The 27,316-nt window shown below is 39.8% G+C and overlaps 1 protein-coding gene across 1 annotated transcript in view; it reads right to left on the bottom strand.

Annotated features, from left to right (window-relative positions):
* dnah7 (dynein, axonemal, heavy chain 7) overlaps nt 1-27,316 on the bottom strand; it is a 311,419-nt gene that overhangs the window by 75,309 nt on the left and 208,794 nt on the right. The window contains exons 49-52 of the mRNA XM_048599124.1: nt 21,654-21,787; nt 18,481-18,816; nt 7,008-7,134; nt 5,156-5,350 (exon numbers count right to left, since the gene is read on the bottom strand). Coding sequence (XP_048455081.1) covers nt 5,156-5,350; nt 7,008-7,134; nt 18,481-18,816; nt 21,654-21,787 — 792 coding nt within the window. The remainder of the gene's footprint in view (nt 1-5,155; nt 5,351-7,007; nt 7,135-18,480; nt 18,817-21,653; nt 21,788-27,316) is intronic.

The raw sequence follows: 27,316 nt of genomic DNA, 5'->3' as shown, positions 1-27,316 counted from the left end.
TCCCTCTGATGATGGAATCCCCTACAACTGCAATCTGTCCTTTCGCTCCCCACTCTTGAATGGCCTCCTGAACCATGGTGCCATGGTCAGTTGACTCATTCTTCCTGCAGCCCTGTTCCTCATCCACGCAGGGAGCAAGTGCCTCATACCTGTGGGACAATGTCAAGTGCTGTGGCTCCTGTGTTCCTGTCTGCAGGATCCCTCTACCTGCCTCACTCGCAGTCACACACTGCTGTCCCTGCCCGTCGATCGAATTAACATTAGTTAATCAACTAGGTGTGACTGCCTCCTGGAACACAGCATCCAGGTATCTCTCCCCCTCCCGGATATGCCGCAGTGTTTGGAGTTCGGATTCCAGTTCAACAATTTTGAGCCGGAGCTCCTCAAGCAGCCAACACTTGCTGCAGATGTGGTCACTGCTGTTCTCAATGGGATCAGCTAGCTTCAACATCATACAGCTACAACACATCACCTGACCTGCCATTTCTACTTAGTTAATTATTTAAAATTAATTTTTTTTTTAGTTTCACAGTGTTCTCTCTTTAAGTGTTCTCTGCACCAGTAAGTTTACTCCGTTATATACTCAAACAGACTCCAGTTTTGCCTTCCGAACCGCACCCAGAGGATTTGGCGTCTCAGTGACCTCCCTGAAAGATAACAAAGAGATGAGAAAAAAATGCAAATAGCTTACCTGCTCACCACCGCTTAGTCTTTATTATTAGGCTAGAGGAGGTGGAAGGGTGAGAGACACTACACATGTAGTGACTCGGGTATTAGTTACTTCCCAAATTTATTGGGTGAAAGATAACCGTTACCCAAGATAACTCGCGCCCACTCTGGGACTCCTCCTCTGCTGAACCACTGAAGGCCGCAGTCACGCGAGGTAAGACTTTTATAACAAAAGCTTACCTGCCCGGCTGCCCTCGCACTCTCTCCCAGACTCCCGCCACTGAACCACTGAAGAAGGCCGCTGCTGCACAAGGTAAGTTTTTATACAGGGGAAAAAAACCTTACCTTCCCGTCGGCACTCTGGCTCGCACTGCTGCCGTTGAAAACAAGAATGTCATCAATGACCTTCCCTCCACCCTAACGTCAGAAATGGGGATGCTAGCCGATGACAATTGCATAATGTTCAACACCATTCACGACTTCTCAGATATTGAGGCAAAACATGTTCAAATGTAACAAGTTCTGGACAATATCCAGGTTTGGGCTGACAAATAGCAAGTAATATTCACGCCACTGAAATGCCAGGCAATGATCAGCTCCAACAGGAAACAATCTAACCACCGCCCTTGACATTCAATGCTGTTACCGTTACTGAATCTCCTGCTACCAACATCATCAGGTTACCATTGACCAGAAACTCAACTGGAGTTGCCACATAAACACAGTGGCTATAAGAGTAAGTCAGAGACTAGGAATACTGTGGTGAGTAACTAACCTGGATGGCTGCAGTTCCAGAAACTCTCAAGAAGCTTGACACCATCCAGGACGAAGCAGCCCACTTGATTGGCACTGCATCCACAAGCACCTATTCCCTCCACCAACAATGCTCAGCAGCAGCAGCAGTGTGGTAGCAGTGTGCAATATCTACAAGATGCACTGCAGTAATTCACCAAAAATCCTTAGACAGCACCTTCCAAGCCCATTTCCACATAGGAGGAAAAAGGCAGCAGATACATGGGATCACCACCACCTGCAAATTCCTCTCCCAGTCATTCACCATCCTTCAGTGTCACTGGGTAAAAAACCTGGAATTCCCTCCATAAGAGCATTGTGGGTCAACCTACAGCATGTGGACTGCAGCAGTTCAAGGCAGCAGCTCACTACCACCTTCTCAAGTACAACCAGGGACAGGCAATAAATACTGGCCAGCCAGTAATGTGAGTGAATAGAAAATAGTTCGTGACCAATTTTGAAATCCTGATCTAGCATCAGCTGCTGGTATCTGTGATGTCATGGTCCTGCATGCTCAGCAACTTCTAGCACAAGGTTAAACTGCACCTGTGTACGCCACAAGTTGACCCTGTGGGCTACATGGGAATCAGCTAGCAAGGCCCCCTGAAACACTCATCTGCAGGTAGACCTGTGTAACATGTGTGGACAATAGAAGGGTCGTGCAGATTAAATTCGCACTCTGCCTGCCTCAGTGAGTATTCTTCAATTGAATTTGTTGAAGAGATGAGCTGTTGCTTGTTCACACATTTCACACTCCCTGTGATGGACATTGTGTGGAATAGGATTTCTACGGACTATGAATTGCAACACAGACTCCATAAATTGTCTTACACAACTGATTGATTGATTGATTGATTTGTTGTCATGTGTACTGAAATGCAGTGAAAAGCTTTGTTTACGAGCAGTAAAGGCAGATCATTGTTAGCAAAGGATACACAGATCAAAAAGACTTAGACAGAGGCACACAGGTTACATTGCACAGGGTGTACACCAGGTGAGATCAACATTAGCAAGATCTGTGTTATTTGAGGCTAGAGAGTCCATTCATCAGTCTGATCACAGCCGGGAAAAAGCTGTTCCTGAACCTGCTCATGTGTGCGTTCCGGCTTCTGTATCTTCTGCCTGACAGAACAAGTTGAAGGAGATCATGACCAGGGTGCGATGGGTTTTTGATTATGCTGGCAGCCTTTCCACTGCAACAGGCCTTGTAAATGGAGTCTGTAGATGGAAGCTTGGTTTCCGTGATGGTCTGGGATGGGCACACCACCTTCTGTAATTTCTTACGGCCCTGGGAGAGCATTTGCAATACCAGGCCATTATGCACCCAGACAGTATAGTTTCAATGGTGTATCTGTAGAAGTTGGTGAGGGTCCTTATAGACATGCCAAATTTCCGGAGCTGCCTGAGGAAGAAGAGGCGTTGTTGTGCCTTCTTGACTGTTGCATCTACATGGGAAGTCCAGGGCAGGTTGTCAGTTATTGTCACTCCAAGGAACTTGATGCTCTTCACCCTTTCAAATTCAGTTCCATTGATGTCGATGAGGGCGTGTTCTCCTCCTTTCTTTCTGAAGTCAATCATTGGTTCATTAGTTTTGCCGATGTTGACAGACACATTGTTCCATTGCACCACGTTAGGAAGCCCTCTATCTCCCTTATGTAGTATGACTCATCATTGTTAGATATCCGTCCTACTACGGTGGTGTCATCAGCGAACTTAGAGATGGCATTCGTTCAGAATTTGGCAACACCGTCATAGGTGGAAAGGGAGTACAGCAGGGGCCTGTGGACACATCCTTGGGGGGGCTCCAGTGTTGAGTGTTATTGTGGAGGAGGTGCAGTTACCTATCCTCACTGATTGCGGTCTATGGGTCAGAAAGCTGAGGATCCAGCTGCAGAGGGCAGACCCAAGACCAAGGTCATGGAGTTTTGAGATCAGTCAGGAGGGGATAATGGTGTTGAAGGCGGAGCTGTAGTCAATGAGCAGGAGTCCGACATAGGTGTCTTTGTTGTACAGATGTTCCAGGGATGAGTGCAGGGCTAGGGATATGGCATCCTCTGTGGACCTATTACATCGTTAGGCAAACTGTAGGGGATCGAGGCGGGTTGGGAGACTGGAGTTGATGTGAGTCATGACCAACCTCATGAAGCACTTCATGATTATTGAGGTCAGAGCCATTGGGCTGTTGTCATTAAGGCACGTCGCATGTGCTTTCTTAGGTACGGGGTTAATGGTGGTCTTCTTGAAGCAGGTGAGTCTTCAGCTTCTAGGAGGGAGAGATCGAAGATGTCAGTGAATACCTCCAACAATTGGTCCACGCAAGATCTGCGTGCTTGGCCGGGGACACGTCCAGGCCCATCAATTTCCTTGGGTTGACTCCCAGGAAGACCGATCTGATGTCTGAAGCAATGACCGAGGGAACAGGTGTGTCCGGGGCTGTCGGGGCAAGAATGGCTGCGACACTGGCATTCTGCTTGAACCCAGCATAGAAAGCATTGAGCATGTCAGGGAGGGCTATGCCTTTGTCCGCTATCCTGCGCTGTTTCATTTTTATTCAGTAATGTCATTTAGGCCTCGCCATAGGCAGTGGGAGTCTGTCTGGTAGGTTTCAGCCTCTAACTTGGTCCGTTATTGCCTCTTAGCATCCCTGAGGACAATGAATAGCAAATATTTTCCTTCACTGCTGCCTGCAACATTCAGACTAGTAAATTAGAGACAATTTACTGAAAACTTTGATGGAACAATATCAAACTAAGCTATTATACAGTTTATGGAACCTTTCTAAAACAGTCAATGTTAGGGCATGCAGGAAAACTGGAATTATATTCCAGATTGAAACAGGTGTCTGAAATTTAGATCAGATTCAGACAAATGTTGCCTAACCTGCTAAATGCATTCAGCATCTTCTGTTATTAATGCTCAGATTGAATTTCCTAGTTTTAGCATTTTAATATTCATATCAGTCAGAGACTCCATAAAATAAACCACCCTTACAAAAATAAGGATAAGAATCTGTCTACAATAACTAAACACTGCAGATGCTGAAAAGCCGAAAAAACACTCGCTTAACTAAGAATTGCCCTCACGTATATAAAAGTTTGGCTAAATACCTGATGGAAGCAGCAACAATACAACAAGGTTGCAACCACTCTTCTATAAGATCTAACTAAGTTTATGAAAAGTATGAATCAGCATTTTAGAATCGTAAGGAAAGACATTTGTTTCAAATGGGTGCAAAATAAAAAACTTCAAGCATATGAACAATTAATGGACAGCTTCTGGGAGACTTTTAACAGTTACTCGATTTATATGCTGTGGCAGTCAGTATTCATATACATATTTCATATTATTTGACAAGTTAAGTATTAAGCCTAATATTGTATGGCTTGAATGCTTTATCATTTTTCACTAAAAACTGAGCTACTCAAAAGGTGCGCATCATGTTTTGAACTAAATGCCTGATGGTAAATAATGTTGCACAGTACATTAAGCAGTTGTCATTTGTAAAAAAGTACATTGCAATCAGTTGTTTTGTATATCCTCTATAATTTGACAAGTACCAACATTTTCAGCATGCATTAAGTATCTCCATCACTCAGTACGAGCTAAATAATCAATATTCTGATTAAATAACCTTGAAAGCGGATGCATTAAATTTGAAAAATCTAACTTTTCTTGCCACAAATTCCCAACCTACCAAGCTGTCATATACAGACTTCCATCCATCTAACAGAAGCTTAAACTCCCTCCGGATGCCCCAGAAAGCTTTAATCTCATCAAGACGGCAAAACTCATCCCAAGCTTTTGTTGGAAGCCAGTCACATGGCTTCTCATATGGGTTGTCTAAGCCAATTCCACCGGTCAGCAAAAATGTCCATTCCTCATCATCAATCTGAAAGGAAAAGCAGTATAAATAGACAGATTGTCTATGTAATCTAATTAATAAAACATAAATAAGCACAACTCAAGGGAAAATGTTGCTTCAGTTTGAGCTTTTAATAAGGTTTCAATCTCATCACTAGAAGTCTGGATTTCCAATACTTTGGAATGTTAAATGTCTATTTGTGCTTGTAAACTAATAAACATCATTCAATAAATTATTAATAATATAATACATTGCACTATTTTAGTTTTGTAGTGGGCTTTAGTTGAATGAAAGTATCATGCTGGGGTGATTACGATAGGACCGGGGTGTAGTGTGTGCTCAATGACAATTAAGTTGATCATATGAAATCCAAATGAATAGAATTTTCTAATGGTTCAAGGCCACTGCATCACAGCCATTCCAAATTGATCATGAACAATGTTGACTATCAACTGGCTACTGGCTATCACTGGGTGTTTTTCTTGATAGGGAATGAGGGACTGAGGGAATGGGTGTAGGGAAATGGCATCAAACAAGGCAAAGGTCTAGAATGGGGCACAGAGTGTATTATTGTTAAGGGGCAACAAATCATTTGCCTCATCAGTGTACAATTCAGGCGCTCCAGTGATAAAAATATAATGTGGCTGCCCATTTCAGAAAAAAAACAGAAACTTAATGAGCCTGGCATTTTGTGTGTGGTCCTTTGCACCTGTAACCCACAGTGAAGTACGATAGGTATCTTCGGACTGCTGTGTTTATATATGTGCGTCTCAAAGCATGATGTCGTTTGGTGGACAAGTTGTCAGCATTATGATTGATTCATAGCAGGCTTCCCTGGTCACTAATGTCAATGCTACTGTGCTACAAGGAGAGTTTCAGTGTGTCAGAAGTGGCAAAGGTGCAACATACACATGATAGATCACACACAATGAAAGAAACAAACTTATATTTAATTTACGAGATGTCATGCCTACAGCACATATTTTTTAAAAACAGAGATTGTTGAACTTTTGATATGGTAAGTGAAATGTAATTTAATCTAGTCAGCTAAAACTTTGACTATGACTTGCTTGAATTAGCAGATGCTGACATCGATATTGACGTAAATGCATGAAACTGACATGAGCTCGACTTGTGTACGGGGGTGCGGCTGTGTGAACAAACAGCTGAGAGTTTCACCAGATAAATCGCAGAATCAGAGTAAATGTTCCAGAAAATTCATGTATAATCATAAATTGCATTTACCTAATTTATGCCTGATTATCTTGGGCAACGCTGTTGAACTGTAGTTATATAGATAAATTCCAGAAAATTTCAGACCTTATGTTTTTAGATACACTTACTCATGTTTGTTCTTGTCATAGAAGTTCATGCTGATTCCCCCTTTAAACAGTATTTCATTTATTACTTTTCAACTCAAGCCAAAAAGTGTCATATTGGAATTTGATACAAGGTAAATGGTTTACAGAAGTCATGCCATTTACAGTGAGGAATGAACATTTCTCGAAAACAAATTGAAAAATAAACTTTAAAAAAAACTGTACACAACAAGTTATAATAATCCTTACAGGAACGCTGATTAAAAGAAAACATTCACATTATTGCCTTAATTTATAATTTTCCCCTCAACATTCCCAAATATAATTTTCTCATATGATAGGTTATTATAAAGTTGGAAACTGACCAGTCCTTCATGCCTTAGTAGGTTTATTGTCAAGCAAAATGAAAACAGCAGTTTGTCCTTTTCAAAAAGTGATCGGCACACATTCACATACAATGAATAAGTAAAATACTTTTCTAGAGTCTTCAACCTGCAAATGTTGAGAAACAAATTGATTATTAAAAGATACATTTAAAAATGTAACTATAAATCACTTAGGTTATCTGCTCAATGTTGCATGAAAAGTCAAAAGTTTCCATCAAGTGTAAAGACTGTCTTTTTTATTTTAGGGCTCTTTTAAAATTACGGGTTGAAATGAGAAAGAACTGTTTTAAAACTATTGTTTAAAGGTTGATGCGTGTTCTGAAAAGCAACTGACCTGACTCTTATGGCAAGCATTGTCTAAACAGCTATTGAACAAGTAGTAATTGAAGTGGCTGCAGATAAATTGGAACCATGGTGTTCTGTGTACAAATGCATCTGGATGGTAACAAGACATTGAATGGTCAATGGACAATTGACTCATTATTGATGACAAAAGTCTTTTGCCCGCCAATGACCTAGTGATTAGTTCTCAGGTAACTGAACCACTTGGAGGTGGAATGAGATCGAGAAGTGTTTTGATCCCAACAGCACAGGAGGTCTGCTCTCTGCAGTTAAAAGCCATTTTAAATCTGAAGAAAACCAGTTCATCTCTACTTCAGCAGTTGTTGTAAGCTGTGACACTTAATTGCTAAGTCAGAGATCTTTTAGAAGTGAACCAGCCACCTGTGTCTCTTGTAAACCAGTGGAAACATCCAAAGACAAACAATAAAAAGCAACATTCTGACCAGCATAAGGATCATCTCTGCAACCCATTAGTAGGAATCACTCAAAGTCTCCCAGTGTTCCTGTGCCCAGATACTTTTTTTCCTGTTTATTTGTCTGTGTGAATACTTACAAAGGAAAAGTTTATAAGGTGATAGAAGTTTTAATTTGTAGAGTTATATGCTGATGGTTTATCGCTGTTTAGCTGTACAGTAGCTAGAATCACTTGAAATAGACAGTAAATCTTATTAAGTACAAAAACCTGGTCCATTCTATCAATCTGGGTCTGGAAATTAGATAAAATAAGGAGTCAAAATTCCTGAATTTAACATTTTTGACAAGTTCAGTAACAGCAGAGCTCAATTTCTAGCACCTTACCCCAGTGAGTCATCACACAAATCTGCATGTCAGTTCATACAAAATACAGCAAATATTCCACAGATATTCAGATTTTGCAAATTAATTTTATAATAGAGAAAATTCCACTTGTATAACTTGATTTTTTAAACAAACTTACAAATCTATCAAGTAAAGTTCCCCTGCAATTTATTTCAAATTTATGTTAATACTCAAAACAGGACATTTTTCATTTTCATTATGGGCAATGACTAATTTCATTACAAGACATATTGTTTCCCATGCAAAATTCAAATGTCATTTTGGAGAAAATATTTTTAATTGAAAATATAAGTTGCTAATTAATGGTTATTTCACAGGATAAAGATAAAGATAAACATAGGTTTTAAACTTACTGCCTGTTTATACATCATAGCTTTATATTTTTAAAAAAGTTGCTGAGCTGACAATTCCATAAACTTGTTTGGGCCAGTGAAAAATTGGCAGGGCATGTAAAAATGTATTAAACTAATTATATTTTTGTGATGTTACTGCATACTGCTTGATGATGGCACTTCACAGAAAGCAAATATAAAAATTTCTCTCACTTCCGACAACCATCACCCTAACTCCTACATAATTGCTAACTATTTCTACGTAAGTCGGTCTCCACTTGATATTCATTCTCTAACACTGAATGGTAATGGCAGAACTTTATCAGGACATCAGTGCCTCAATTCAGAAGCTGGAAAGCTTCGGGCAACCCCACCTTAGCCTTTTCAGGAAATCCTTACTAACCATCGAACAGCTAATGAACTACCATTACAGCTCCTGTTTCTATAAAGTGCTTTTGACTGATTGTTTTTGGAATGGTTCTTTTTTTTTCGGAATGTTTCTTTTTGGAATTTTTGTTAGTAAATGAATTAACGATTTTATAGAGAGATAGGAACATACACTCCCTCCACCATCAAAGCTCAATTGCTGAAATGTGTACCATCTCCAAGATGCACGATAGGAATTCACCACAGCTCTTTTGACAGCGCTTTCCAAATCTATGACTATTACCATCTAGAAGGACAAAAGCAGCAGATACATGGGAACACCACAACCTACATGTTCCACCCCAAGCCATTCATCATCCTGATTTGGAAATATATCAGTGTTCCCTCGGTGTCATTGGGTCAATTCCTTCCCCAATGGCATTGTGGTCTACCTACACCAAATGGACTGCAATGTACAAAAAGGCAGATCACCACCACCTTTTCAACAGTAACTAGGAATGGGCAATAAACTCATACCCAGCCAGCTCACATGCCATGAATGAACATAGAACAGGCCACTTTTATTTTTCCCCACAGCTAACAAAATGCCCTAGCAGCAGCAAGGTGATAAATATGCCTCCATTAAGTTTTGGACACTCCTCTCTTAACCCACTCCTCGAGACCCCTCTAACTCAGCCTGTATGTACACATATCTCCACAAAGATGTATTGAGGTGTAGCTTTTTGTAAAAATGCATGGAAGATCAAAAACCAAAGTGGTAATGCTCATTTAAGTCAAGGAAAAGACCAAAGGCTGAGGTTCCCAAGAAGTTAAAAATTATTGGAGGGATTTGTCAAATGGATAATGGAGCATTAGTTATTCCAAAAGTGTTTTGCTCCATTGTTTTATCTTTTTCACATTGGGATTGGTGAGTGGCAAGCATTTCTGAAAATATTCAGAGCTTTAGACTGATTACTTTGGCACAGTTCATTGGTTGCTTTTAAGTGCATTAATGATTTTATAAAGAGATAGTAATTTTTGGAGAAACTGAGATTGTACTTTCTGCTTTTATACAGGCTGCTTTTCCAAAATAAGTAATATTAAAGCACATCATACGCTGGGCAAACTGGTCACAAGCAAAACATTGTAATAATATGAAGATGTGCATTTTGAAAAATAAAACATTGATATTTCAGTGAAGACAAACAGCCAATTGTGTGGTAATATCATGTCCTTGTATTTCAAGGGACGGTAATGTTAGTAGTGAGGCTATGATCAAACTGGCAAAAAAAACTTTGAGCTTTGCAAAAAGATAAAATAGAAACTATTTTCCAACTTTATACCTCTTCAGAACATGGTCAGTTATTGATACAGCAAAACAGTATGAGTGTCTAGAAGCCACTGATTATTTTGAACTGGTTATCTTTCTTGTGAATTTAATGGTGAGAGTCAGCAAGATGTTTGACAATGATCAGGTCATAACAAAGCTTTGAGCCTGTATTCCAAAATAATAATTTTGTCATTGGATTTGATGAATAGGTAATCCTGAAGCTTTGTCCATTTTGAGGATAGTGAACACAACAGTTTTCACCGTGCTTCCCCTGTTCAGATCTGTTAATTTAGCACAAACCAGGAAAACAAAATTTCAGGCTTATTTTCTATTGGTTCAGTTTATAATGGATGGCACATTTGCAATGAAGTCACAAGGCCATTTGTTTTACTTTATTGTAAGAGGATGCATTAAGTAAGGCTTCATTTATTCATCGATGAGAATTATATTGTATATTGTATAACAGACCAACCCTTAAAGTAAAACAAAAAGAAAAGAGGGAACGTCGGTAAAAAGAGAAGAATTGGGTGTCATCTGGCAAGAGCAGAAGTAATGTTACATTGTCAAACTCAAGATAAGAGAGTGCATATTAGGAAAAGATTAGAAAGACACTGAAGAGATTTACGACTGGCCTACAATCAACAGACAACCATAGTATAAACTTGAGAAAAAAGGATAAAGGGCCATAAATGTATATCGTTTTGAGGACTGCCTTAAAATTCAGAAATAGCAAATGTAGCTTTTTTTTTGGTAGTGCTAGCTTATAGTGCACCTCTTCATTTCATATCCCAAACTATGTGAGTTGATTCTGGGGCACAACGGTAACCCCTTGCAGAGATGGCTACTTAACTTTCTAACGTAGCTCCAAAACTGAGGCACAATGGCATTATAATCTGAAGACATCTATGCAAAAGAACTCTCATCGAGCAGGCCATCAAGCTTCTAAGGTTGCAGTTCTGATGCCAGGTAGCACCCTGCAGTCCATTCCTGCAATGTTCTCATGCGTCCCTGTAACCATTCAGAGAAGAAGGCCACAGCCCAAGGACAACATAGCTTATTGGAGTAAGAGGAGCAGCAGAACATGGAAAAGGAGGAGGAGTAGATACAGATTACAGATATGCCCTGGCTATAGGGAGCTAGCTAGGCTGCTGCAGAACTCAATGTCCTCAGGAGGATGCTGTCAAGGTGAGGAGTCATCTGATCCAGGCACCTTTCAGTTGAATGTTTCTAATCCAGAAGCATATGGTATAGAATTCATTTTGAACTGTATGAGTTTACTACCAAGAAGATTCAGCATTAAATAGATCCACTCTTACCACCTGTTGAGAACGCACATCTGTTTAGATGTTCTACTGTACCATTAAAAGACCTTTTATCCCTTTCACCACTTCATCCCTCTCTTCCTGTCTCAACATTGAAGGGAAATTTACATCTGGTGTCATGTATCAATATTTACATAGTGTTGAAAAATAGGAAAAGTTCACATTTACAATATGCAGTAAGGGAATTATAACTTTACTCCACGAATGGCTACTCTCAAATCTTAATGTTGATCTCTCTCTCTCTGCACTTTCTCTGTGGCTGTAACACTGTATCCTGTACTCTGTTCTGCTACCCTAATGTACTTTGTATGGTACGATCTTCTTGTGTAGCCCGCAAAACAACACTTTTCATTGTATCTCAGTACATGTGACAACAATGAATCAGTTAATCAATCAAATGCAAAAGAAGCTATGTTATCATGTCAAATCACAAGGGAACACTTTGGGTCTTGTCATTTCAATTCTATCAGTTTTAAAATACTTATGTAAAAAGATAAGCCTAATTGAGTACAGCAAATTTTAATGGTATGAGACAAGAACTTTCAAAAATTGATTGAAGTAGACTGTTCGCAGGTAAAGGGAAGTCTGATATGTGGGTGGCTTTCAAAAGTGTGATAACAAGAGTTCAGAGTCATGTTAATGTTAGAGTGAAAGGTGAAGCTGGTAGGATTAAGGAACAATAGATGAATAAAGATATTGAGACTCTAATCAAGAATAAAAAAAAGTTGCATATTAAGTATAAACAACATGGGGGCATTCTTAAAAGGGAGATCAGGAAGGCAAAGAGTAGATATGAGACAGCCTTGGCAGATAAGGTTAAGGATAATCCAAAGAGATTCTACAAATACTTTAAGAGCAAGAGAGCAAATAGAGAGAGTTGGGCCCCTTAAAGATCAAAGAGGTCATGTTTGTGTTGAACCTCATGAGATGGGGAGATATTAATTGAATAGTTCGCGTCAGTTTTTACTGTGGAGTAAGAAATGGAGGCTAGAGAACTCAGGGAAATAAATACTGATGTTTTGAAAACAGTTTATATTACAGAAGAGGAAGTTCTAGACATCATAGAAAATAGAAATCTCTGGGACCTGATATCCCAGAATGTTATGGGAAATTAGGGAGGAAATTACAGGGCCCCTTGCAGAAATATTTGTGTCATTTATATCTACAGGTGAGGTGCCCGATGATGGAGAGTATCTGTGTTTAAGAAGGGATTGTAAGGAGAAGCCTGGGAACCTGTGAGCCTGACTAATGGACTCTAAATCTTACCAACAACTGAGGTCAGGCTAACTGGCCTATAATTTCCCACCTTCCTCCCTTCTTAAACAGGGGTGTTACATTAGGCATTTTCTAGTCCTCCAGTGATTCGTAAAAGATCACCGCAAATGATCCACTATCTCCTCAGCTATCTCCTTTAGAACTCTGGGTATAGTCCATCAGGTCTGGGTCACTTATCTACCTTCAGGCCTTTCAGCTTCCCCAGCACCTTCTCCATAGTGACGGCCGCTATGCTCACCTCTGCCCCAACTCTCTTGAAGTTCTGGTATGCTGCTGGTGTCTTCCACTGTGAAGACTGATACTAATTCAGTTCTTCTGCCATTTCTTTGTTCCCCATTATTACTTCACTGGCATAATGTTCCAGCGGTCCCATGTTCACTCTTAGATGGTTCATATCTAAAAGGTCTCTTGCAATCTTCTTTTATATTACTAGTTAGCTTACCCTCATATTTCATCTTCTCTCCCCTTACTTTTTTTTAAGCTGTCCCGGCTGGTTTTTAAAAGCTTCCCAATTCTGTGGCTTCCCACTAATCTTCACCACATTGTATGTTTTTCCTTTTGCTTTTATGCTGTGTCTGACTTCACTGGTCAGCCATGGTTGCCTCGTCCTCCCCTTAGTATTTTTTTTCTACCATTACTGCTCCACTGTCTTCCCTGCTAGGCTCACCTTCCAATCAACTCTGGCCAGGTCCTCCTCCATATCTTTGTAGATACCTCTACTCAATTATAATTCCATTTCATCTGATTCCAGCTTCTCCCGCTCAAGCTGCACAGTGAATTCTGTCATAATGTGGTCTCTGCCCCTTTGGGGTTCCTCCACCTTAAGCTCCCTTATCATGTCTGCCTCATTATTACACATCACCAAATCCAGAAGTGCCTGTTCCCTAATGACTTTGAGACATTTATATGCAGTAAGCTTCCAAAAGGGAAAGTCTGCACAACACTGAAATAACGTGTGAAAAGGCCCATAGCAAAGTACATTGCTAGTAACAGACAGAAAGTAATCAGCCACTGGGGGTACATGCTTTCACAAATCAGAAGTCTATAAAGAAGAAAAGGGATATACAATCACAAAATTGTTACGGTGCAGAAGGCAACCATTCAGCTCATTACTTCAGTATCAGTTCTCCAAATGAACACTATGACTGACTTCAATTCTTCCACCCTTTCACAGTAACCCTACACATTATTTCTATTTAAATAATCATATAATGCCTTCTTGAATGCTTCTATTAAACCTGCCCTTACCAATGCAGAAGATGACAATACAATTCATGCAACAGAAAAATCAGGGAAAATAGGAATAGTTTGGTCACCATATCCCACATCGCAAATAACCTGAAGGAAAAAGCCTTGCCTTTACCAGACCGTTTTACTATATTGCTGATCTTAAGAAGGCACACAAAGACCAAGTCAGTGCATCGTTTTATGCAATTGGTAGTGTGCCAATGCCATTCTTGCCAGACAAAATATTGCAGAAGAAACTGTAATATACGGTCATGTAATTAAAGCCTTCAACTTGTTTATTAATTTTAAAAAGAAACCCTATCGTAGACCAGGCAAAGTTTACTCTATGCAAGCAAGGGATAAGGAAACTACTGACTCCTTCATAAACAATTATATCACTTCACAAATAACTTCCAATATGGAAACCTCAAAGAAGAGTTAAATTGGGACTCCAGTGTAATAGCAGTACAAGATGAAGCCCTGTCAAAGTTTTTACAGTGTAAAGATGACCTTACATTACAAAGAGCAGTGCAGTATACAGACAGGCTGAACTTTACAACCAAAACAGGTTTTTTTAATCCATGAAGACAATGTTCCTGGAGTCAGACTGCTACCTCAAATTCAGTCCAGTTTGTTAATCAAACGCCGATCAACAGATCAGTGAAACAGCAACTCTAGTGAGAAAATGACACTGATCCCACCATTTCTTCTTGTTTACATTGTGCTAAGAAAAGTACACATTGGTGATAGCTTTGCAAGGCAGAATGTCGCGCAGGCCATAATTTAGGCCTTTTCAAGTAGTTTCCAAAGCAGCAATAAAATATTTCAATCCACAATTTGAAAATATAAAGTTAGACCACTTCAACCTCCAGCAGTACAAGAAGTACATGCCACTATGGACCAAGCTGGAGCAAAAGGAGTTAAATATTCATGGTTAAATAATAATGATAAAAAGTGGTACAATAAAAGAATTTGGGGGAGTAAATGCAGAAGAAGTTGAATTATACTTTTACTCTATGTACAGCTGTTAGCATACATGAAAGCACCTACCATAAATGATGTCAGATCACATGGAACTCAATCTCAAGTCTGCAGAACTCCAAAAAACAAGTCCTTTCATATCAACAATATCCATTAATGTTCACTTAGATGAGTGTTGATCTCGCATTATGACATACAGATGAGACAAACTCAGCCATTCATTGCGTGGCTTAATAGGGTGGCTGCAACTCTCTGCTACTGCTCTTCGGTTCTCCCTCCATGATCTCAGATGAGACGGATGCAACCAGTTTGCTTGCACCTGTTACAGCTGAGATAGACCAAGCAGTCATTCTCATTATTGACCTCCAGAGGCTGCCAACCAGTTGCCATTCCAGGGACACAGAGTCCATCACTCAGCATTACTGCCCAGGAATGTCCTTCAGTAAGATGGTCCAAACAGGCCGATGATGTTGATAGTGTCCCATGAGAGGTGGCACCATTTCCTCTTCAGTGACTTCCTCAACCCCTGGCTGGCACTCTGGAAGGCTGGAGAGGTCACCAACTAGATCAAAACTGGCATCCATTCAACTGATTTCTGCATCACCAGTATCACTGACCATGCTGCAGAGTGTGATATACTGTGAATACAGCATACATTTTGGAAAGTCCCAAAAAGTTCCCTTGAGGTTGGCCGCACTCTTTCAATGCAAAAGTGCACAGGACCTGAATGGACTCCTCCACGCTCAGCCCACAAGCCTGAACTGCCTCAGGGAACTCCAACGTGCGAGAGTACTGCCATACTCCTTGCCTAAGTCGAGCTTTCTTTCTTGTGATTCCCAAGGCCCTGCATCTGTGCCCAGCCATTTGCTGTTGTTGTCCTTTATCTTTTGAGAGGGGCTGCCCACAACTGACCCACTGGAACTCAGTTAGGAGTTGGATATGGCATGGAACTCAGTGGAGGGCAGAAAAGTTAAAAATAAAATAAGTTAAATTGTAAAATGGAGAAACAGTGATAAACATTCAAGGAGATATTTCATAACTGTCAACAAAATACAAGAAAGACTATGAGAAAGATGTACTGGCCGATGATGGTAAGGACACTATCCAAATATAGAAAGGGTGTAAAGATTAGTGGGAGCAAATAAGATTGCAAACATTTTAGAAACCAAAGCAAGACCAAACAAACGAGAAAACGGAGTACGAGGAAAAAGCCAGCAAGGAAAACAAAAACAGACAGTAATTATTTCTAGTAGTAAATATAAAGAAAAATAAGAGTGACAGTGACCGCTGGTCCTTACTGGCTGAGACTGAGGCACTGAGAATAGAAAACCAAGAAATGGCAGAGACCTTGAAGTATTTTGTGCCTTTTTTTCACAGTAGATAGAAGACACAAGACTTTGGAGCAGAGGTAGGCCATTCAGCCCTTTTGAGTCTGCTCTGCTGTTCAATGAGATCATGGCTGATCTAATAACCCTCAACTCCACTTTCTCGCCACGTTCATGCTTTCATGTCCTATATTAATGGCAAAGAGGTTGGACAGGAGAATTTTGGTCTTGATCAACATTCCCTTTAATTTTTTTCCCACCCGCTGTCTGGATCTCCAAGGTCCATTTGTGGCAGTGGCTTCCAGAAGCAGAAACTGATGAATTGGCATTCACAAAACCTCCTAGCAGTTGAATGGCCAAGCACCTTAGAGGAAATATTTACCATGATGCAAACCCTTTTTGACCAGGGTCTTTTATAGCCCACCCATAGCTACAACATTGTCAGCTGATGATGGGCTTTCACCACTGAAAAACGTCCCCTGTCGTGGAATTGCATGTTTCACGTGCATGCTGCCAACACTTTAAATTTTAATGGTAAATGCATGGGAAATTGGAAAAAGGAAGAGTCAGGAAGAGCATACCATTGATAAAATTCCACCCAAATGGTCTGTAAGCTTTGCAGAACACCTACGCTCGGTTCGCAATAAACAACTGCACCTCCCAGTCGCGAACCATTTCAACTCCCCCTCTCATTCCTCAGACGACATGTCCATCCTGGGCCTCCTGCAGTGCCACAACGATGCCACCCGAAGGTTGCAGGAACAGCAACTCATATTCCGCTTGGGAACCCTGCAGCCCAATGGTATCAATGTGGATTTCACGAGTTTCAAAATCTCCCCTCCCCCTACCGCATCCCAAAACCAGTCCAGCTCGTCCCTGCCTCCCTAACCTGTTCTTCCTCCCACCTATCCCCTCCTCCCACCTCAAGCCGCACCTCCATCTCCTACCGACCAACCTCATCCCGCCCCCTTGACCTGTCCGTCCTCCCTGGACTGACCTATCCCCTTCCTAACTCCCTACCTACACTCACCTTTACTGGCTCCATCCCCGCCTCTTCAACCCGTTTGTTTCCTCTCCACCTATCCTCTCCTCTATCCCTCTTCTATCCGCCTCCCACTCTCTCCCTATTTATTTCAAAACCCCCTTCCCCTCCCCCTTGTCTGATGAAGGGTCTAGGCCCGAAACGTCAGCCTCTCTGCTCCTATGATGCTGCTTGGCCTGCTGTGTTCATCCAGCCCTGCACTTTGTTGTCTCGGATTCTCCAGCATCTGCAGTTCCTACTATCTCTGTAAAGGTATATAGCTTGGTTAAATGACTGGACAAAAACTTGGCAAAGTATAACGTGAAGCTGCCCACTTCACAAAGAGCTTGCCATAGAATTATGTTATGTTTTTGTCGCCACTGTATTTATACAACAGTACCAGTTAAGTTTCTGGCCATTGGTAACCCCAGGGTGTTAATAATAAGGTAATGCCATTAATTAATGATAATGTCATTGAATTTCAAGTCTTTCTTGTAGGAGATGATTATTGCCCTGCACTTATCAGCTCAAACCTAAATGTTGTCCAGGTCTTGCTGCTAGTGGACACAAACTGCTTCAGTATCTGAGGAGTTGGAAATAGTCATCCAGCATCGCTATGGATCTAGAATCACACAGGCTAGTCCTGATAAGGAGGGCAGATGTCCCTCTCGAAAGAACATCAGTGAACCAAATGGATTTTAACAACAATCAACAATGGTTACATGGTTGCCAGATTTTTACTGAAAATTCCAGATTTTTACCGAATTTGAAGTTCACCATCTACTACGGTAGAATTTGAACTCAGTTTCTGAGAGCATTCAGCAAGGGTTCTGGATTACTAGTTGAGTGGTATTAGCAGTTAACATTACCTATCCACATGTTAAACATTAAAATGAATAGGGATAATTCATTTGGTGGTATGGGTGATATTAAATCAGCTATTTACTGAACATCTTGCCCTAGTTTCCTTTCCAACAATGTAAAGCAACAGTATTGGACATGGCAAATAATAGGTATCTAATCAAATGCTGTCAGTTTTCTGTTGCTGAAGAAGATGAAAATTCTCCAAATATTTTGTTCAATATTTGAAAATTAAAATAAGTTTATCATACCTTTGTAAGAGGTCATCAGACTTTTCCGAATTTTCTATAGACATGACAAAAAGGTTGATAAACCAATTCAAGGAATACTGGTACATAGGCTCTATGTTGCCAAGATCAGCAATTGAGAAAAATAAGATGGAAGAATGTACGGCGATAGGTCGATAGCCCATTCGAGTGGTATCAATTTTCTTCTCTGTTTCCTCAGCTACAGCTTGCTTTTGAGTTATTTCATTGGCAAGAACCTTTGATGAAGATAAAACCTTTATGGCAGTCTCATCTTCTAAGATGTTTCCTTCCGAGGATGAAAGAATTTCCAGAATTTTATCCTCAATTTCTTTCAGCAGCCTGAAGAATGAAACAGCTTCAAATTAGTACAGGTGCATTTAATAGTTATTTTAAAGTACATACTTGAGTATTACTGAAAAAAGAGATTTTGTCAATGTTTTTCATTGAGGCATAAAGTAATACAGCATGGAAACAGGCCCTTCAGCACAAACTGGTCCATGCTGGCTATGGTGCCCACTCAGCTAGTTCCAATTGCCTGCATTTGGTCCATATCCCTCTAAGCCCTTCTAATCTATATACCTATCCAAATGTTGTTTAAATGTTGCTATTGTACTTGCCTCAACCACTTTCTCTGGCAGCCCGTTCCACATACACACCACTCTCTGTATGAAGAAGTTGTCCCTCAGGTCCTTCTTAAATCTATCTCCTCTCACCTTAAACTTATGCCCTCTAGTTTTCAATTCCCCATCCCTGGGAAAAAGACTGTATGCATTCATCCTATCTATGCCCTTCATGATTTTATACATTTCAATAAGGTCACGCCTAATTCTCCTACATTCCGAAGGAATAAAGTCCTATCCTGGCCAACCTCTCCCTATGACTCGGGCCTACTAGTTCTGGCAACATCGTCATAAATCGTCTTTGCACACTTTCCAGTTTAACTATGCCTTTCCTATAACAGGGTGACCAAAGCTGTACATAATACTCCAAGTGCGGCCTCACCAAAGACTCATAGAACTGTAACATCTTGTGCTTATCAGAATAATTCACAATAACATAAATAAAAAGGGAAAATCAACATTAATACTTAATAAAGGTAGAGTGCTGACTGGTTTGCAAGTAGACTGATATATAAAGATGTTGCTAAGGAGAATGTAGCAGTTAATGATGGTTGAAAGTTACCTGTCAGGCTTTGTTTACATTTTAAATCAGGCAGATTGATTCAGGTTCATCAGAGCACTCCCCTGAGAAAATGAACTTCTGAATGACTGTCACTTATATTTTATTTATTTGAATTGAAACAGGCATACATGTAGATACATTCTTTTTTCCTGATGCCTGAAAAGAACAGAGCCCTCAGCATGTGGTTTTCAATGTAAACAAATGCATCACACTTTGAACTTAATAAGACTCACAAGTGTCCAACATTTTCTGCAACTGGAAAACATCTGCTGGATAATCCTGAATGTGAAAAGAGCAACACTGACAACAATTTTAGGACTGTCAGTCAGGCTCAAAGTGTAACGCAGTTGCACACTGGAATATATATACACACTCTGATTGGTCAGGGCATTACTTTCAGAAATAAACTGACAAATGGCTGCCAACTATTTTGTTGAGTTGTAATAGTAGCAGTATGTGCACATTTTCTTTGTCTGCAACAATACTGTTTGCATCCCCTTCTTGGTGCTAATTTACCAATAAGTGAGAGGACAAGTTGCCACAGTCCTACTGGACCATTGAGCTGCTCTCCCCTTAGAGAGGACTGCTGGTGATTTAACCTGGGGTTCACTATGCCCCAGACAAAGAGAGAGGTTGAGAAGGAGAATCTTCATGGTAACCTCAGCTGATGTGGGAACTGAACCCACACTATTGGAATCACTACGTCGCAAACTGTCTTCCAATTGAACGAACTAACTAACTCTATCTTTTACTTGTAACCTAAAATGAAAAGAAGCTCAATTTCATACACACACATACACACACCCACACACACACACACAATAGTATGTCTATATATATATATAAAAATATCAGTCTATATATGAAATAGTACACATACTAGTATATATGGTACATATACTATTTTATGTACATACTTTTTATATATATATAGATACACAAGCTATTACATATACATACACACTACTATGCATTTATTTATTATACACAGGGTCCTATTCGTTGCAGACAAAGAAAATATGCATGTACTGCACCTATTTCAACTCAACAAAACAGGTGGCAGCCATTTGTCAAAGCAATGCCCTGACCAATCACAGTCAACCTGCCTGGTTTAAGATCTAAAGTAAGTTTAGCAGTTAACCATCAAGCACAGTGGTTTGGCTTGTTTTCAACAGTGAGACTTCAGACAGAGATCGTTAGAGACTTGAGCTTCTTTTCATCTTAGGGCATAAGTCAAAGATAGAGTTGGTTAGCTCATTTGGAAGATAGTTTGCCATATAGTGATTCCAACAGTATGGGTTCAACTCCTGCACCAGCTGAGGTTACAATGAAAGTTCTCCTTCTCAACTTCTCTCCTTGCCTGAGGCCCCCTGGTTAAATCACTACCAGTTGTCTCTAAAGGGACGGCAGCCCAATGGTCCAGTAGGACTACGGCAACTCTACCTTTACCTATAAGTGAAAGGGCATGTAACACCAAGTAGAGGATGCGAAAGGTATTGTTGCACTTCTTGAAAATTGTTCTCAGGTTCTAGATAGTGTTCAAACACATTAGGGAAAAAAATTGATGAAAGCTTATTTATTATTGTGCACTGTGGCAAGATAAATGTATCAACTTACCTTGGTTGTGATGAGGAGGGTCACTGAACTTCTTCCAGTGCTCCATACAAGTGGAAAGAAGTGGTATTGCTGGATTTGATATCGCCTGATAAAGAACATGCTTCCCTATGTCTAAGACTGTTCCACTTATTATGATAACTAACTCCCTATATTGTCAAAATAGCATGATACAAGCACTTGAATCTATGTTTGAATTTTTCCACTGTTTAACCAGTTTTAATAGCAGTGCTTATGTAGATGTACTTAAAAAAATCTCCCTGTAGAGTTTATTAACAAAATCAGCATTTAATTCAACATCATTGCTTTAATCACACCAAGTGAAAAAGAGACAGAGAAAGAGGAAACCATATAACTTCCTATAAAAGCTTCTTGTTTACCTTTTGTTTTCTGCACTTTGCAAAATTAAAGCCTGTTTCTCATCCTCCAAGTCTGGCCTTTCTCTGGCCACTACAATACCAAGAAGCTGGTCTTGCATTCCCTCTGTGGTAATCATGAAATTTAACAGGGTCACCTGTAGATCAGGGATAAATTAAAAAATGCTAATATAATCAACAATTCTTAATGATTAGAACACAAATATAATGCATTGAATTCTTTTCTTGTCATCAAATATATAGTGATCATACTATGAAATTAATCAGTATTTCTCAACATCACTTCACTTTTACAAGTCCTCCAATTGTTAACAGTGGATAACCAGAGATCATGTTGATTAGGCTACAGTTACTAAGTATATTATTAAAGAAAATGTGTATAACTCAATTCATCCACCCCACTAATTTAAGAGTACACAAAATTGTTATTTTAATGCGAAATATCCTGTCCTAATGTGTTAAGTACATTTCAGTCATTTGTAATCACAAAATGATCATGTGATGAAAAATTCCTACCTTTTTTTGGGGGGGGCAAGGGAATGTGTGTAAGTTGACTATGATAAAACATATATAGCGTCACTGCAACTTATATGGAGATGTATTTACTTCATTTTCATCTCCTTCGGATCAGGATTGCTTACTACCAATATTCATATAGCAAACTAAATGATCTTTTGAGCATTTTTTTTTGCTGGTGACTGTCTAATTATAATGTCATAGATCATAGAATATAGAATACAGAACTGTACAAGACAGGAACAGGCCCTTCAGCCAACAATGTTGTGCTGAACATGACGCCAAATTAAACTAACCCCTTCTGCCTGCCCTTGGTCCAAATCCCTCCATTCCTTGCTTATCCATGTGTTTATCTAAAAGTCCCTTAAATGCCCCTATTGTATCTGCCTCCACTACCACCGTGTGCACCAAGTATGCATTCCACACTTCTACTACTCTGTGTAAAAAAACTTGCCCCTCATGTCTCCTTTGAACTTTCTCCCTCTCACCTTATATGCATGCCCCCTAGTATTAGACATTTCAACTCGGGGAAGAGGATTCTGACAGTCGACATCATCTATACACTTGATAATTTTATAGACTTCTATCAAGTCTCCCCTCAGCCTCTGCCACTCCAAAGAAAACCACCGAGTTTTTCTAGCCTCTTCTTATAGCTATACCCTCTAATCCAAGCAGTTTCCTGGTAAACCTCTTCTGCACCCTTTCCAAAGCCTCCTCACCCTTCCTGCAATGTTGCGACCAGAACTGAGTGCAATACTCTAAGTGTGGCCTAGGCAAAGACTTATAAAGCTGCAACATGACATCCTGACTCTTGTACTCAATTCCCTGACCAATGAAGACAAGCATGTCATACACCTTCGTCAACACCCTACCTACCTGTGTGGCCACTTTCAAGGAGCTATAGACTGGAACCCCAAGATCCCTTTGTACATCAATGCTGTTCAGGGTCCTGCCATTTTCTGTATACTTTTCCTTAATATTTGATCTCCCAAAGTGCAACACATCACACTTACCCGGATTAAATTCCATCTGCTATTTCTCCACCCATTTCTGCAACTGATCCATATCCTGCTGTATCCTTTGACAACCTTCTGCAGTCCACAACTCCACCAATCTTTGTATCATCTGCAAACTTACTAACCCACCAATCTACATTTTTATCCAAGTAATTTATATATCACAAGCAGCAGAAGTCCCAGTCCAGATCCCTGCGGAACACCACTAGTTATGGACCTCTAGCCAGAAAAACATCGTTCCACTACTACTCTCTATCTCCTATGGGCAAGCCAATTATGAATTCATGTGGACAAGTCACCATGGATCCCATGCATCATAATCTTCTGGAACAGCCTACCATGAGGGACCTTGGATGCTTTATTACAATAAAAGTGCCATAACAATACAAGTGTTGTCCTCAGTCAAAGAACTGAAGTGCTACAGAACAACAAATGGTGGAAAGCCATAATTGATGTAATTGCTATTAGAACTGTGGACATATGAATTAAACAAAAGTTCACAAGAAACACACAAAGTCATAAGATTTTCATTTTAGGTAAAACTGTGAGAACATAGAGCAGCCCACCGTGTTGCACTGACCACGATTCCAATCCAAACTAATCCTATCTGCTTTATAAGATTATTATATTTTAGGACAATCTGTTTTTGTTTATTAGTTTATCATATTTTGGGTTGTAACTTTAAATGTAGGATAGATAAAAGCCATGTGATCTGTTTTGGGGTCTGCCTGACAGTTAGTCTGATAGTTTAATTGTTAAAGATCTGAGGAGCACTCACATTGTTTTATTGATAGGGAGGTGCAAAGTATTTATGCTTGGAACAATGACAGCTGCTTCAAAGTTGGGGGTCAATTAGCTGGATGTTTACTTGCATTGAGCAGTGATGCCAACAACATAGATTTAATTCCCATACTGTCTCAGGTCTCTACAAAGGCAGCTTCTACTCAACCTTAACCCTCAGGTTAAATTCATCGCTGTTTTCGAATGAAAGCAACCTATGGTCCTCTGGAACTTTAATGACTTTCACTTTCAGTTTCCAACTCTACATTAAGTAGACCTTGATCTCTCAACATCTCAGAAAGGTGTTACAGATATTAAGTTGTAAACAACTGCTGTGTAAGCCATTCCTTCATTTCTAGTATGAAAGAAGGTTGGAATTGAGGATATCAAATTCACATTTCTACCTGGATAAAAGACTAATGTATTTCCCACTGTCATAGAGGAAAGAGAATAAAAGTAGCTATTTTTAGATCTGGTTACAGGGTTTGCTTTAAACCCTGGAATATCAAAGGGAGACAAAAATTGCAGTTTTGTTTACTGTAGTCTGTAGCCAGAGAAATAGAGGGCAAGAGGCAGAACAAATCTGGGCTGCACCTTAACCATAGAAAATGCTGACTCTACTGGGTATCACACTGAATACAAGCGGGAGCATGCTCTCAACATTAAAGACTGCATTTGTTATGAATTAGAGGTGGTGAGAAGATTTGTTAAACTTGAAGATATAGGAAGAACTTTACAGAGTGATCCTCACAGTGAGACAAAGTTTGGAGGTTAAAGGTTAGCCATTTGGATAAGGAAAAACAAAGCAACCCAATAGATACTGAGTGCACCTGTGAACATTTTACACAGATAAGAACTTGTAATTCTGTGGAGCATGCAATGAATGATAAGTAACCATTTATTTACGTAAATTACCTACAAAATAAAATGTGCTTAGTCAATAGTTATTGTTAGTCATGTGTTTTGTCAAGAATTTTAAAATATGAAATCTTAATATTCTAAAATATGACATTCATTGAAAATTGAAATCTTAAAACCTATCAGTCTCTATGGAGTGCGTAACAAACCTGGGGACTCTTTGCAGGAATTCAAACCCAACAAATTTCAAATTACATATGCTGGATTTGCTTCAGTTTAAATAAAATAAAGAAAACACATCTATTATTTGCTGTATATCTCTTTCCATTCTTGGGATGTAGAGGTCACTGGCGGGGTTAGCATTTAATGCCAGTCTTAGCTTTAGAATTAAGCAGCTTGCTGAGGCACTTCAGAGGGCATTTAAGTGTCAATCACATTTCTTTGTCCAGACCAGGTAAGGATGGCAGATGATTTCCTTCCTTAAAAAGATGTTTGTGAATTAGTTGGGTATTTATAGCAATAGTTACATTGTTGCCATTCGATCAGCTTTTAATTCCATAGAGGATTTAAGCCTATATCCTCAAAATATTAGCCCAGGATTCTGAATTACTAGTCCAGTGACATTACCATCTTGCCACCACTTCCCCTTGTTTAAAGTTAAAAATTATTTTATCTCTTGCTGAAACTCAAAAAATATGATTTGTTTTGCATGCCTTATAATAGTTGACAAATGTCAATTTAAAAGTGGTGACAGAAACCATGGAAACAGTAACAAAATTGGGTGTTACAGTTGAGAAATAATTGAGGCATTGGCTCAACATTCAAACCTTGAGGGAGAAAAATGTAATCCAGATGAAATGTAGGTTAAATTGGCTAGGATTAAGTTGCAAATGAAGCAGCTGGAAGTGAAAAAGAAAAAGGAACTACAGACACTAGATTAATACCTGGAATGAGCAGTTTGTCTCAGGGAAAGGTTGGAAAAACTGGGCTTGTTTTGACTGCAGTTTAGAAGAGTAAGGAGTGAAGACTAAAGTGTAAAAAGGTCCTGAATGGTCTTAACAAGTGGCTGTGGAAGAAATGCTTCCTCTTGCGCATGAGTCCAGAACCAGGGACACGGTTCTAAAATCAGATGTCACCCTTTCAGGACAGACATGAGGAAACTTTTTTCTTCCTTTCAGAGGATGCAGAGACTTTGGAACGCTGCCTCAGAAGGAAGTGGAGGTGAGCTCGTTGAATACTTACAAGGTGGAGGAACATAGATTTTGGTTAAGCAGGGGAAGAAAATGTTTGACAGTAGTTGGGAAGGTAAATTTGAGATTACAATCAGATCAGCCGTGACCATATTGAAGAGTCGTACAGGCTCAAGGAGCTGAATGGCCCATTCCTGTTCCTGATTTGTATTTTCATAAATAGAATTTCAAAAGGGAAGAAAAACATAAATCTAGATTGTTTCAGAGTAAAAGAAATAGAAAGCCTTGAATTGCAAAGAGAGAAGAATGAAAAAAATTGAGCTGGATAGAGAAAGCTTTCAATCAAGTTGAGAAGTAGAGGGTTTTTTGATGTTGAGTCAGATTTAACTCCTTGTTTTGATTTAGCAAGTAATATTCACTCTATTAGGAACGAGTTGACATATATTTTGTGTCATTTAAGAATACTGTGTTGAAATTACAGCAATCAGAAAAATGTGGGCAATTCTATTACGAAGTGTTCCTGTAGGAAAAGCATTGGAGGTTTATTTGACTTCTTCTGACAAACTGCCTACAGATTATTTCACAATTAAGAATGCTGTGCTAAATGCCAGAAGCATCAGAAAAACAGAAATTTAAGGAGCCTGAGGAGAGATGGAATCAGAGCTTTGTGAAATTTGCCAAAGGAAAAGTAATGAACTTTGATGAATGGTATAGATGTACGAAGTCGAATCTGGATTTTGAAAACAAAATGTTGTGAATAGAGGAGTACAAGAACAGTACTTCTACAAGAATAAAGTCTCACTGTAAAAGAGTAACTTACTTAGTATAAGGGCAGCATAACTTTTGGTTGCTAGATCTTACTTAACTCACAAACACATTAGGTCAGCAAATCATTATTTGTAAACTTTCAAAAAGAATATGGACAGACAAGTTGAGAGATAATGAACAAAACACTAATTACAATGAGATAACAAGGTGTAGAGCTGGATGAACACAGCAGGCCAAGTAGCATCAGAGGAGCAGGAAGGCTGACGTTTCGGGCCTAGACCCTTCTTCAGAAATGGGGGAGGGGAAGGGGGTTCTGAAATAAATAGGGAGAGGGGGGAGGCGGATAGAAGATAGATAGAGGAGAAGATAGATGGAGAGGAGACAGACCGGTCAAAGAGGCGGGGATGGAGCCAGTAAAGGTGAGTGTAGGTGGGGAGGTAGGGAGGATGGACAGGTCAAGGGGGCGGGATGAGGTTAGTACATAGGAGATAGGGGTGGGGCTTGAGGTGGGAGGAGGGGATAGGTGGGAGGAAGGACA

Source organism: Rhincodon typus, chromosome 7 (genome assembly GCF_021869965.1).
Source record: "Rhincodon typus isolate 14 chromosome 7, sRhiTyp1.1, whole genome shotgun sequence".
Lineage (NCBI taxonomy): Eukaryota > Metazoa > Chordata > Chondrichthyes > Orectolobiformes > Rhincodontidae > Rhincodon > Rhincodon typus.
The sequence above is the reverse complement of the archived record's forward strand: the minus strand, read 5'-3'. Positions and strand labels throughout refer to the sequence as shown.